Source organism: Chiloscyllium punctatum, chromosome 4 (assembly GCF_047496795.1).
Source record: "Chiloscyllium punctatum isolate Juve2018m chromosome 4, sChiPun1.3, whole genome shotgun sequence".
Classification (NCBI taxonomy): Eukaryota; Metazoa; Chordata; class Chondrichthyes; order Orectolobiformes; family Hemiscylliidae; genus Chiloscyllium; species Chiloscyllium punctatum.
Window position 1 is genome coordinate 18,279,568 of NC_092742.1, and position 15,029 is coordinate 18,294,596.

Consider the following 15,029-nt stretch of genomic DNA (forward strand, 5'->3'; position numbering starts at 1 on the left):
ATCACGCTATGCTTTTCCAAATAGTCATAAATCCTATCCCTCAATTCTTGCCAAAACCTTGCTGACCAAGATGCAAGACTGACTGGAGTGTAATTGCCAGGGATTTCCTTATTACCCTTCTACAAAGAGGAACAACATTCGTCTCTCTCCAATGCTCCGGTATAACCCCCATGGAGAGTGAGGAAGCAAAGATCTTCGCCAGCGGCTTTGCCAGCATTTGCTGATGCTACCTGGCTTGCTGTGTTCTTCCAGCTTCCTGCCTGTCTATTTTAAATTCCAAAGCCATATTCCGGATATGATGCCAAGACAACAGATTTACAATGAAACTTTTGTTTAAAAACAAATGCATAAAACAACTTCTATGTTACCTCTGTGGGCTGTTGGCATTCTGTAGTGGACTAGAAGGCACTAGCAGGCTGTGGTCACTGTCCAGAGAAGCCTCCATGCTATTTTCATCGTCACAGTTGGCTTTGCTCCCCTCTAATGAATGCTTTGGATGAAAAAAATAGTTGTGGCAAAGTTAGACAGCAAATTCAGAATCTGCATTTCTTGGTACATTTCGTAAAACACTACATTCATAGTGGTAAAAAAAAACAATGTAAAGAAGAGAATTAAGTTTGATAAGGCTTGGCTTTACCAACACATCAACTGCCCTTTCAAAAGTGATAGAATTATCTGGCGCGATATATAAATAAAAACAAATTAAAAAGAAACTAAACCATAAGCCAGATCTTCTTACAACAAGACGACCAACTCGAAATCGGTTTTATTTGACTAGTATCATAATCTTAGCTAAGACTATAAGAATATAACCATACATCCAATGATTCATAATAAGGCAAGGGATATGGCTGCTTCACAATCAAAATTGTATCATAAAATTTGGTGTAATATCTGGGGAACTCTATTCCTCTAAGTGTTGAGGCTTATGGAGCAGCAAATTCCTTGATACTTTCAATTTGCAACTGAAAGTTTTCTTTTTATATCCCTAATCACCTCTGCACACTTTTTCCTCTTTCACTGTAAGGAAGAATCAGTGCTCCAGTGGAGCCTGATAATGCAACAGTAAATTCCATCAACGTAGAGAATTTAACAGATCCTCCTGCTAGATACTTAAGTCTTAATCCTGCTTTTAATTATAATTATCATAAAACACCAAAGAGCACATACTAACTGGCCAGTGACTCGATAGACAGAACAGAAACAAAAATACACTATAACTTCTAATAATTATCAAATGATCAATTAAAATAGAATCGTTTCCACAGCAGAACTACAGGTACTAAGTATATCAATAGACAGAAATAAAGTCTAATTATTATTGCAGTTGAACAAAAACACTATTTACAAAAGATGATAGAATATGAGAGCTGATAACGCAACCCCGACCAAAGATTTAATTTACCTCATTATTATTTGTTCTTTAACGTGCACTAATTTAGCAGATGCTTTTTCCTAACTAACAGACAAGGGAGTCAAATTATTCAATTTACAGACCAGTTCAATTTCAAAATAATAGATTACATGATAGGTTACCTTTTTCTTTCTCTGCTGGACATAACTCGGTAGAAGCAGATGGAGCTGTTTCCTTTTCACGTGCATTGCTGCAATCCTCATATCTGCTTCAAACATTTTGCTGTTCATTGCTTGTCTATAAACTGCAACGGTAGGTGATATTAATTTTCTGCTACTAGATTATTTTACAATTAACACTGATCAAAAGGTCTCATCCTTGTCCAAGGTTCCTATGAAGAGGTACCAAAAGCATGATTTTTCTCTTAAGTGTTCAAAAAGCAAATAGGAACCATCACCACAGAAAATGGAGCTTAGCTGACAAATGTTCAGGCATCGTTGAGATCATTATACCCATTTAACTGTGTTTAACAGGAAATGACATTTCAAACACATGGTATTGTGAAATTCTCTGCATGCAGCATCTTAAATAGGCTTACATGTGCTCATGAATATTTGGGCTCCTGTGCTTTTAACATGAAACAGACAAAAACCATGGTAGCCATTGTTATGTCGCACTGGCATAACATAATGGACGTCAACCCAGGCTGTCACAAAAACTTTAAAAGTTTTAATCCAAATACACAAAATCCCCATTTCACTCAGGATAACAAAACAGACTAAGTTTCTGTACTTAGCATGAATGTTTATTACAAGTCATTAGATTCTGTCATGTTGGAGCTGTACAAAACTTTGGTTAGGCCAAAGTTGAATTACCTTGTACAGTTCTGGTCATCATACTACAGCGTAGATATAATTGCACTGGAGGGGTGCAGAGGAGATTCACCAGGGGGTTGCCTGTGATGGAGCATTTCAACAATAAAGATAACCTCAAGTTGTTTCTTTGCAGCAGAGAAGGTAGAGGGGGACCTGATAGAGGCATATAAAAGATGACAGACGTGAACAGAGTGAACAGAAAGTAGTTGCTCCTCTTAGTTGCTGGATCAATTATAAAGAGCATAATTTTAAAATGAAAGGGAGAAGGTTGAGGGGGGAGTTGAGGAAGTAGTAGTTCTTTTTAAAACAGACGGGGCCTGGAATGCACTGCCTAGGAGGGTAATTGAGGTTGATAATCTTAGCTTTTAAAAGTGTTTCAATGAAGACTTGAAGTGTCATTACATTCAAGGCTATGAGCCTAATGAGAGGAAATGGGACTCGTCTTCATAAAAGTGTATTTATTGAATTGTAGAACAGACTCGATGGGCCAAAAGACCTCTTTTGTGCTGTATGATGCTTACCACAAATAAACATATCAACATATAATTCGGATGGTTGCTGTCTGGATGTTCAGATGGTCCGGAATTCGGATGGTTGATGTTTGAATAGTCAAGGTTCTACTTGTAAATTCTTTTTGAAAAAGCAAGGATGATGAAAGGAAAGCCAAGCCCCAACACACACTGAAAGCGCGGGTGTGCCCGTGACTAAGGATGCAGCTGCCACTCCCTCAGAAGCCAAGAAAGAGGAACCTACGCAGCAGATCATCACTGAAGAACTTGTGGTGATCAGAGGGATGATCGAGGAGTTGATGGAAGACAATCGTACTGCTGGAGCTGGTTTTGATCACGCTACAAAAGCTCGAGAAGGAGTTGGAAAGGTTCAGGAAGCGAGCTGAAGAGGTTGAGCAGTGAACTGGAGCTTCAGAGACCAAGGTCGAGTCCTCGGTGGGGCTGTTCCAAGCCCACGACAAACAGGTCCAGGCCTTCTCTGAACAGGTCGATGACCTGGAAAATCGAGGTAGGAGGGAAAATATCCAGGTCGCTGGGCTGCAGGAGGGAGTGGAAGGTAGGCAACTCGCAAGCTTTTTTGAAGACTGGCTGCCACAGTTACTTGGCTGGTATACCGAGGTGGACCAAGCGAAGGTTGACAGAGTTCACTGGGTTGCAGTGCGCAGATCCAGTCTGGATCAACACCTCTGCCTGGTCCTGGTATGATTTCAAAGCTGCAGGGACAAGCAGAGGATCCTGGAATCTTCTAGAAGGATGTGGAAAGATCCACAGAAAGATCAAACATATCAAGGAACTAAGATAAAGTTCCTCTAAGACTAGTCTGCGGCGGTGATCAGCAAAAGGAAACCGAAAAAAATTAAGGGACCTTGGTATTCAATATTCAATGAGATATCCAGCAGTGCTTTGTATTACTCATGAGGAGATGGCACCGTCATCTGACTCCTCAGAACAAGTGAAAGATTTCTGTGACACTAGAATAATTTGGATGGATTTATATCCTGGACAATAATGTTTGTTTTTTTTTCTCTTGCTAGGTTTCTTGTAATGTTACCCTTTTCTTAAAGAAGCTGCTGTTGGTGTATTTTTTCCTCCAATTAGGATTGGTGTTGGTATATAGTTGGGGGTGGACACAGTGCTCATTATTTTGTCTGTTCCCTTCTCTTGCTCGAGTCTGGGGTGTGGCTCGAGCTGTAAAGGGGAATGGAGATGTGCATGGGAGGTACAAGTGCCCTCTATGGGCAGGGGGTAGGTTCTGTCATTAAGTACCTTTTGTGTTTTGTAGTTAGTTTAGTGTTTTGGTTTCTCGCAAACAGACTCCACAATTCTTCTTTTGAATATGCCCAGTGTGCTGAAAATAGAATTCTTCCTTTCGTCAGGTCAAAAGGCAGTTGCAAAGGATCATGGCTAGCAGTGCTCTTAAATGGTGCACCTGGAATATTAGAGGGATCCATTTGCCAGTTAAAAGGTAAAAGGTGTTGTTGAGCCTTTTAAAAGGAGGGGGTGGATTTTGCCATGTTGCAGAAGACTCTGCTTAAATGACAAGGAACACAAAGTTACAGCAGGGCAGGTTTGATCGGATGTTTTTCTTGTCCTTTAACACTAAAAGCAGGGGGGTGACTCTGAGAATCTTTCCTTTAATTTAATAGGTTGTGTTAAAGATGAATAAGGTCGGTTTGTTATCCTTCAGGCCCTAACACATGGTGAGGAATATGGTATTTTGAATGGCTGTTGTTCTCCGGCCCAACCCCTTTAAGTTTTTGACTGATGCATAAGCTGATGACCTTTGCATTGTGGCATATTATTATTATTATTTTTATTATGGGGGGGGGGGGAAAAGAGGGGTGGGTGAGGAGAAAAGAGAACGAGACTTTAAATTGCCTTATGGATCCTGTGCTGGATAGAATGCTCAAAGGCCACCCTAAGCTTTCTCCACAATCTGTTTAAAAAAAACAGCTGGCTTTATTGGAAAGGTACCTGTTAAGTTTAGCATGCCAACTTGACAGCCAAAGTTTATCTGGACTAAAACAAGGGCTGATTAATTGATGGGTCAATAGAGCCAGGCAAGACCCTGCTTATGAGCCCTTCCCCATCAGGAGCAGAGACAGAATATGAACATGGGAATAGTGGGCATTCAAACATTTAAATCCACTTTGCCAATTAGGATCATGACTGACCACCTCCCATTTACCTGTACTAACCTCACATTCTATTATACTAATATCTAGAAACCTACTGATGCATCTTAAACAGAGTAAAACCTCTGAGGATGGCAAATTCAAAAGATTCACGACTGAAAAAAATCCTCAGTCCTAAACAACTTGCTCAGACTGTTTCCTGGTTCTAAACCCACAGCTCTGTAAGCATTTTCTAAGTTTCAATACAATGACCTCTCATTCTTCTAAACCCTACAGAGTACAGGCTAGTTTCCTCAATTACTCCTCAAAAAGATTTTCCACCATCCCATCAAATAGATTTGTGAACCAGTTTCACTGAATGGCAGTTATGCCCTTCCTTGCATAAGGCGGCCAGAATAGCACTCCATAATCCAGGTGCAGTCTCAACAAGATTCCACTTTATTCAAATACTATTTATTCATAGTCACAAAACCATGCGCAATAAACGCCAACATATCATCTGTCTTAATAGCTTGATGGATCAGTCAGTTACTAATTTCTGCTAAAACATCAATAAATAAAACTGCTGAGCAATAATTCAACTTCCCCACAATGCATTTATGTATAGATTTCTTAAATGAAACAACATTTGATAAGGCTCATAAAGACCTTATGAAAAAGAGTCCATTCATGCCATCAAGTTCACACAAACCCCTCAAAACAGCATCCCACCCAAACCCAGCCCCAGAACCTATCCCGTAACCCTGCATTTACCACTGCTAATCTAACCTCCACTCCACATCCCTGGACAAATTTAGCACTATCGATCCACCAAGCCTGCACATCTTTGGACTGTGGGAGGAAACCAGAGCACCTGGAGGAAATCCACATAGACAATGAGGAGAATGTACAAACTCCACGTAGACAGTCACCCAAGGTTAGAAATGAACCTGGGTCCCAGATGCTGTGAAGCAACAATACTAGCCACTGAGCCGCCATGCCACCCATAATTCTGGTATTTATAATATTAAATTCTGGAAATTTATGAATTTATAGCACATTAACAATTGCAGCATTCATAAGACGACAAACACCTCTCACCAGTATCTGTGAATGACTGAATGTCATAAGTGAGGTCAACACTCAGATTCTCAGCGTTTTCCACTTTCTTAAAGACTATTCCAATGACCCACATTGTGCTGAATTCATCCCTAAAATAGAAAGTACAGCATGAGATTCCTTTTAATTTTATACAGTATTTATGTTGCAAAGCATGGCAAACCTCTCAAGAGGAACCTAATATTTAACATGTAAGCATTCAATCTTTCATTTTTATTCTCATGTACAATAATTTTAAGCAAACAAAACCATAAGCCTCAAAAAGGCCAAAACACATTACTTACTTATCAGGATTGTCTTTGGGAGCTGGGAATGACTGTGGATTAACGTGAGCCAGAGTAATGAACTCATTCTTTTCTAAGCTGCTAATAAGGATTCGGATTTTGGATTCCACCAAGCCCACCCTAAACAAAAACAACTGTTACTGAGTGAAGATCAGGAGCTCCAGCAAGCTACGTATGGCACTGCATTTTGTCAAAGCTCAACATAAAACCAGTTTCCATCTAAGTATTAAACAATGTTAGCATTCTAGGGTCGAGTAATACATCCAGATGAGTAAATGCAATTTTACATGTAAAACAAGCTTGCATTTCCACACTGGTTTAAACAATTCAACCCCTCCAAATCAGTCACTTCAGAATGCAGTAACTTCCATAGATGAACGAAGCAATTGATAGATAAGAGATCTCAAAAGGAGATCAAAACAATTGGCCTGATTTTGACAGCCGTGGTAAAGGACTCATGAGGACATTAGAAAAGCTCCCTACTCATCTGTAAACTGTACTCTGGATGGGGAATGCTGATTTTTGTTTCATCATAAACAGTGTAGTTCTCCTTCAACACATTAGCTTACATTGCTGTACTGAAGTTTTAAATGTGGTTTAAACACACTTGTACTGAATTACTCTGACACAACCTTTTTCTCTATAATACCAACATTTTCCCATTATTTTGCAAACAGCTTTTATTCTTTGTCAGCGACTAATTTTTGACTGCATTATTCTCAGCATGGACCATAGTTCATTTAAAAAAAGCCATGCTCACCGAGGAACACCAGCAAATGCATTCCACAAGTTATTGTTGATGTTCACTTTTCCATCTGCCTGAATTACACAGGCACATGATTCAAGAGGTGCTAATAACCACTTGGTATGTCACATTAGTGGTTATTTCACATGAAAATTACAAATGTGACCAGGCGTATGCCAATAGGTATTCAACTGTTGGAGCTATGAAACAAGGATTATTACATCACATCCAGAAATTTTGTAAATAAGCTATAATTAAGAAAGTGCCAAATTAACATATTAAAAGTCCTTTTCATATGAACTGGGGATCCATATACAATAACAATCCAAATGACTGGAAATGCTTTTTGCAACAGGCTCCAGAACTTACCACTCTAAGTGCTGTTTTTCCGTTGGGGCACTTGCTAGCAGCACAATGTAATGCCTTTGAAAGGGAGGAAATAAATTACTTTGTGCATTCAGTTGACAAAACAGTACTTCAAACTTGCTGTGAAATATTTGCTCAAGTTTTTTTGTTTTGAAAGTAAATGGAAATTGATCTTGCTTCTAGCCAACATACCTTCAGTCAACTTGAATCAGTTTCAGAGCTGAAACTCAGCTGTATTTGATGGCTCAATTATACATCAATTCTGGTTTACGCAGTATCGTAATTCCATAGGGAATGCCATAATCTTAAGATTTTTGGCAAATGGAAAATTTGAAAGACTGTGGACTGAAAACAATCAAGTCCAAGTAGGTGCATAAGTATCATGAAATATATTAAGAGCCAATTAATGTTAGATGCATGTTATTTAGCTGCACTAGAAAATGCCTCTATCAAAACCTCCAAGAAATCGTACCAACAGGTTCTACGCTACTCATGGGACTGTGTACTTGGATGGAATGAGAGCAGTATTTTCATCTGAGGCCAGAGATGGCAAAAGTTGTTGGAGACTTAAAATATCTGAACAAGATTTCCAATCGCCTTCTGCATAGTACCTCTTAGCAAATCCTTCAACATGAGCAAATCAAAGAAAAAAAAATCTGAAGGCAAGGCTACATATAGCTGACATAGTTTAGATGAGGTTCAGGAATGGGTAGCCAGCCATTGAGCCTCCTCACTGTTCAATAAGGTCATGGTGATTCTATTGTGATCTTAACTGCACATTCCCATCTGCCATTGAACCCCTGTTCCTCAAGAATTGACCTCCACCCTAAAGGTAGTCAGTGACTATCACTGTTGATTTCAGAGGAAGCTGCGAAAATTCTCAAAACTCAGAAATAAATGCCATCTCATCTCCATCTCATATTTAAAGATATTTCCCTTGTTCTATACTCTCCCACAAGGGAGAAACATCCTTTCAGCATTAGGATCCTGTTTGTCTTACTAAGATCACATCTGATTCTTCTAAACTCTAATGGATACAGGCCAAGCCTGTCAAATCTTTCCTCAACATCCCGATCCGGGCATCAGTTAAGTGAACCTTCTTTGAACTGCTTCTAATGCACGTATGCGCTTTCTTGCTTTATTAGGAAAGCAAAACTGAACACAGTAGTCCAAATGTGATTCCATCCAACATCTTAACCGTGGACAAAATTATACATTCCTCTTGCAGTAAACATTCAATTTGCCTTTGTGATCATTTGCTCTATTTGCAAATATTTTATGATTCATATACCAGGACACTCAGATCCCTCTCTGCCTCAAGTTTGCAATCACTTAATTTATATGTGCTGCCGTCCTATTCTCCCTGCCAAAGAGAATTGGTCTCCACATTTTCACACTGCCAATTTTGGCCACTTAGTTAATCTATTCATTTCCCTCTACAGGCTACTTTACAGTCTCAGAACATGCCCTTCGATTGTTATTCTACTTCCCATTAAAAAGTTAGCCAAATATTTATTATACTTTATTTTATGGCATTGATAGAATTTTCTTTAGTTGAGGCCCCAGCACTGACCTTTGGCACTCCACCCACATCTTGCCAACACGAAAGTGACACATTTATGCCTGTTTTGTTAGTAAACAATCCTCTAGTCACACTATTACATTTCTGCTTACTGATGAGTTCTTATTTTATGTACCTTTGAAGTGGCACATCTTTAAATATCTTAATTAAATCCATGTACATCCACAGGCTCCCTTTTATCTACTTTGAGGAAGTAACAATGAGAAAAGATCCAATGATTTAGAAATTTCACAAAACCATGTTGGCTCTGACTGTTAAGATTTTCCAAGTGACCTGCTATAACCTCTCTAATAATGAGATTCCAGCAGTTCATATATGGATAAGATAATTAGCTTGTAATCTCCTGCTTGCTGTGCTCCCCTTTTCTTGAATAGAGTGGTCATATAAACTATTTTCTAATCTGATGAGACCTTTATCAAGTTTATGGAACTTTGGAAAATTAAAACCAATGCATATTTGAGATCTCATGCTACGTATCACATATGTACACGCAAGTGATCATAGATGCATCCCCTTAACTCCATTACTAATTCAAATGTTAGCTTCACAGAATTTGGCTCCTAACCAGTCACAAGTGCCCATTCCTGACAAGTAGCATCAACAAATAGAGTGAGTCACTTCAATTAAAAAAAAGTGTTTATTTTAAAAATGCAATCCATACAGATTTTACAAATAGTCAACACTGATCAATAACTTGAGAAATTCAGGTAATAAAATGCAATGGATTAAAATTAGTGATCCACATGCCTGTGAGCCCTATTCGCTCCCCCACTTGCACATCACTTAGTCTGGCATTTTGCTTATATCCTACAACAGAAAAGTCTGAAGGTGATGGCTTTGAGACATGTGGCCTAAGTCTGTTGCTCAATACTAAACTGTGAACTAGCCACAGTAAGGGCTGCAGTGGCACCATTTTTGCCATGTATACTAACTGGAGTAGAAAACACAAGTAAACATGATTCAACTTTAAATACAGCGCAGTTGTGTCGAATTTGGACATTTTGCCAAGAATTTGATCGGATAGATCTTACAGCAGTTTTGGGATTTCTGTCCGGAGTTGTACACAATACTTTAACTTCAGAGGTTGCTGAGAATGTTGACTCAAGATGTGCCCTTGCTCTTATGCTCCATCTAAAGTACAGGTGAAAGTAGTCTGTTCTGTGGCATGCATGCTCATTGAAATTGCTCATTATTAGTTGGGATTGCTGCTGGCAGTTTTTCAGACTGATGAAGCTGACCATAATGTCAGCATACCCTTACAAATGTTGTTGTTTTCTTGGTATTGAGGTCTGAAATTTTCACCCATGTTGGGCACAATTTCATCAGTGAAAAAAATCAATAAGTAGCAACCAAAGATGTAAAGCACAATGAAAAAACACTCACGCCAATTTGCAATTTATCACTTCCAAACGCAGAGAAGTTAAAGTACATATCCTGTTAATGACAATTACTCTTACATATTCAAACATGCAATTAGCTGTATCAGTCATCATATATGACTTGTTCGCAATGAACACAGGTCTAATGTGGAATTCTTTAAAATCAAAAGGCAATTCTTATGTCTAGAAGGCACCTTGACTGACAAGTTGATAGCATAACAAATTGAATAGACTGGAATGATATCACTAAGTAGGAGGAGAAACAAAAACTGAAGACCAAAATGGTATAGGTTAGTCCCATCACTTGTGGAGGTGGTAGAGGGATTAGGAAAGATGAATCAGAAAATGGATGTAGTAAATGACTTGGCCATTGAATGCAAGTCTATGCCAACTTTTTGCCATTGTAATTCATCCAATTCTGCCTCCCTTTTCTGGTAGTGCTACAATTTACTTATCAGCATACTTCGGATTTCTTTACAAATTATAAAAGTTTACACTCATCTCCTGTAAACCTGACATCGAGGGAAACAGCTTAATAACAAAATGGGACCCAAATGAAGACCTCAAAAGTTATCTGATCAAAAACAGTGTGCATAACTTACAATATAATTGCTCAGCTCTTTTGCCTATTGAAATCCAGTTAATTTTCTCTTAACCTAGGCTTGTGCTTTTTTAAAAGTTTTGTACAAAAAAACTGTAGTTTAAGTTTTTAATTCTGAAACGAAAACAAACTGCTGGAAAAGCTCAGCACGTCTGGCAGAATCTGCAGAAAGAAACCTGAGTTAACTTTTCAGGTCTAATGACCCTTGCAATCCGAGGAAGGGTCAGTCAACCCGAAACATTAACACTGATTTCCCTCCACAGATGCTACCAGTTTTTTCAGCAGTTTCTATTTTTGTTTCTGATTTACAACAACAACTGCAGTTCTTTCAGTTTTTAAGTTTTAAATTCATGGCCAGAGATAGAAAAGAGATTTATGCCCATTTTGAATAGGAAACAAGATAGCCTTAAAAGGATGAGAAGGGAAAATTATGAATTATGATTTGAGCATAGTCACTGAATTATCTAATTACAGACATGGAGTACATAAAGAATAATTCAATAAAATAATTAATTCACAAAATTCAAAACAAAACAAAATCCTCAAGACATTTAACACAAAATGAAGCATAACTTAACCCATGCATTACATAACAAACTTAAAGGTTGAAAAACAGTTGAATGCCTCTGCAAGGATAGTCAACACCAAATGCAGTCAAAGGATTGGGGGAAAACAGATGCAATTCAATTCTCATTTTGAAGTCTCACATTTTCCCATTGTAAGTCATTTGGTCCACATTTAGAATAGAAACTACTGAAGTAAAAAAACCATGCTGTAAAAAAAGTCTGAGTGATAACATTGTTGTAATCCCATTACCAGGAGACCAATTAGAGCATACATTTTCATTACAAATGCAGATGCAGGAATTCATAGAAAACCTGACTGGAAATGGGCCAAAAAAAGCATTATCATTGTCTGATGTGAACATACCCGAAGTTAACATTTTTGGCATCAACATCACAATTTACACTCACTTTTCTTTGTGGTCAACTTATTTTTACTTGCAGAAAAATCTTTAAAATTTGTTTGATTAGGAATTGGCCTGTAAATTGCTTAAAATTTGGTGACGTGATTATCAATAAAGATACAAAGTACTATTTATCAAGGGTTTGCAATATTCCAGAATTATCTTATGTTTTAAAGGAAATGCACAAATTAACAGAATTAACTTTGCACCCCTAAGTTCTCATTACCAATGCAAGCCATTATTTAGTATCATATGTCTCACCTTCCTCCTTGGGACCCTCCAACCACATGGGACCAATGTGGATTTCACTAGTTTTCTAATTTCCGCTCCCCTCACCTTATCCCAGATCCAACCTTTCAACTCAGAGCACCCTCTTGACCTCCACCACTTGTCTATCTTCCTTCCCATCTAGCTGCTCCACCCTCAACTTCATCTACTTATCGCATGTTCAGCTACCTTGCTCTCAGCCGCGCACCCCCCGCCCTCCTACTTATCTCTCAGACCCCAGCCTACAAACCTCATTCCTGATGAAGGGCTTATGCTCATAATGTCAATTCTCCTGCTCCTTGAATGCTGCCTGACCAGCTGTGCTTTTCTAGTACCCCACACTTTAGTATCATCCCCAGGTTCAAATAGTTAATTTCCTTTAAAATCCAATAGTTTTCACGTTTTACCCTCTTATCTCTTCATCTGAAATTTTAGATCGATAATTTGTTGATCCTAAAAAAAGGTAATGAGCTCTCCCTATTTTTGGCATGATTTTTTTAATCGCTACAACCACCTATCCAGTGGTAACAGTTCAAATATCTCAAGACTGTTCATCCATTGTGTCATCCTAAGTCATACACAAATGGCTTTAATGTCTCTAAGACAATGTTACACCAAAAAAGTAAACTATACTTGAATTATGGCCAAATCGTTGTTCATTATGTCAAAATACACCTATCACAATTCTGGATAAATGTGCAACTGCATCCCTACATAAGCCTCACTCAGCAATACACTTCAGACTTTCATTGTGGATATTCACATGCTTTTTCTTCCAAAAATGAAATATTACAATACTACACAAACCAATGACCTGCTTTCTTTTGCCAAAAAGCTTCAATGTTGGAAAACAGAAATAAAATGTGAAAATGACTCACAGCATGAATTGCTGTTCTGACTGAAGCAAAATTGTTGGAAAAACTCAGCAGTTCTGGCAACATCTGTGGAGAGGAAGCAGAGTTGCAGTTTTCTTTGGTAATGATTTTATAGTCTTCCTAATAATCAGTTATTATTAGAAATACAGAAAAAGGAATATGTTTTCCACTCCATCTGAATGGTTCTGGAAGACTCTTGAAGGTTATTCAATCCCTTAAGACTAATCCACTATTTGATATGTCGTCATGCCATGAACTCTAAACTATTAAAACACAAGATGCAATGAAGTTCTAGGATATTTTCAACTGTTTCATCTCCAACAACGTAGTTCAACACAAACATGGAGCTCAAAGATATGGTTGGCCAAAACCTGTGCCAATGGTAATAAAAATTAAAAGCACAAACCTGTTATAGCTACTCAGTTGAAACTAATCTACACACCAGAACAAAAACAAAGTCAAGGATTCAACCTTGAAGATGCCAGGTGAGTGAAAACTCTGCAATTTCAAATATATAGTGTGTTGATTGTGTGAATGGGTCTATGGCAATGCATATTGTAACTAGAGGTTGGTGGGATAAAAATGTAAACCAACCCAAGTTCTAGAGAACAAATTTTTATGTAAAAACTCCCAAAGAGAAGCTCTGAAACCATTTCTATATTGCACCAAACTAGAAAAAAATGAAATTATTGGTAACAGTAGGAAGAGGAGTACAAAAGAGAACATAGTTTAATGGTCCTATCTTGAGTCTTTATGGTCTACTAATGTGATATGGGAAGGGGAGCAGGAAGATCACTCATCCAAGATGGCAGAACATAGAAAATCTTCTAAAGCTCCAATATTTCTCTTCCCCACAGGAGAGAAATTCATTGATACATAAAAGGTTAAGTTGAAATCTGAAATTTTAATTTGAAATGTCAACTCAGTTTCCATCTCCTGGTCTAAGCATTTCCAGTTTTATTCATTATTTCATACAACTGCCTTCACTCAATTTTCAATATTTCTGAAGAACAGGAAACACCTTCAGAATTAAAAACTGATTTACCAAACTACCATTCAGAAGGGAGTTACAAACTCAATTATCTTTGGTTCTCAAGGTGTTTCCTAACTTCATTCCTGAAAGACTTCTGGATTTAATTTTCATACTATGTTCCTTCTTCCTAGATTCCCAACTATTTATCCAACCAGACCCTGGTAATACCTTAACTTTGATCAAATAACCACTTACTTGTAATTTCAGAGTGTATAACTCTTTGTTAATTATAAGGAAAAATTCAATACTTGAACTTAAAATATTATTCTATTAAATTTACACCAAACCTCCATATCCTCCCTAAATACAGTACTTTGGATGCGCAGTGTGACTTTGAACAGCACACATTTGTACTCAAAGCCAGAATTTCATAAATTTCTTTTATCTGTTCATGACATTTTAATGATCCACGAGCGTGGATCTGAGTCTCTTTGGGCCTTTGGTTTTCCTTTTTAATATAATTATTTATTTTAGAATTTTTTTGTACCAGCTGAAACAATCGCTTATTAGTTCAGTAAATAAAATGCCTTGATAACCTATGCCAATACGACCCAGTCTAAATCCAACTGGTTTCAGTGCTGTACTCTCAGTACTGGCACCAGTAACTGAAAGTGAAATCTTCCTTTCCCACACCATTCCTTCAGCCATACCTTTACCCCCTTAATCTGCTTGCCCAATACCAGTTTGCAAATTACTCAGATTAACAATCATTTACTCAATTTAGCTCTTCATACTCTGAACAGGACCTCTCATTCTTCGGAGGTTGATCCTATCAACCAGATCTTGTCCCTTTCCAACAACTGGTATGAGACCTCGCCTTTACCACAGCACCAGTTTGGCCACGTACTGAACTCTTGTATGAAATTCAGTGTGACATCTTCTGGTTATTGCATTTCAGAAAATATTATGCAGCACCACCCTCTCAGCAAATCCCAGGTCTAACATGATATTCTGGTTGG

General features: G+C 38.0%; 1 protein-coding gene across 5 annotated transcripts in view; it reads right to left on the reverse strand.

The window, feature by feature from the left end:
* The window catches only part of LOC140476097 (poly(A) polymerase type 3-like), a 104,265-nt gene that overhangs the window by 20,697 nt on the left and 68,539 nt on the right, over window positions 1-15,029 (reverse strand). For all 5 annotated transcript variants that reach the window (XM_072568163.1, XM_072568162.1, XM_072568166.1 and 2 more), the window contains 5 exons: window positions 7,370-7,423; window positions 6,256-6,375; window positions 5,954-6,063; window positions 1,537-1,658; window positions 369-490 (listed from right to left, as the gene is read on the reverse strand). In XM_072568163.1, coding sequence (XP_072424264.1) covers window positions 369-490; window positions 1,537-1,658; window positions 5,954-6,063; window positions 6,256-6,375; window positions 7,370-7,423 — 528 coding nt within the window. The remainder of the gene's footprint in view (window positions 1-368; window positions 491-1,536; window positions 1,659-5,953; window positions 6,064-6,255; window positions 6,376-7,369; window positions 7,424-15,029) is intronic.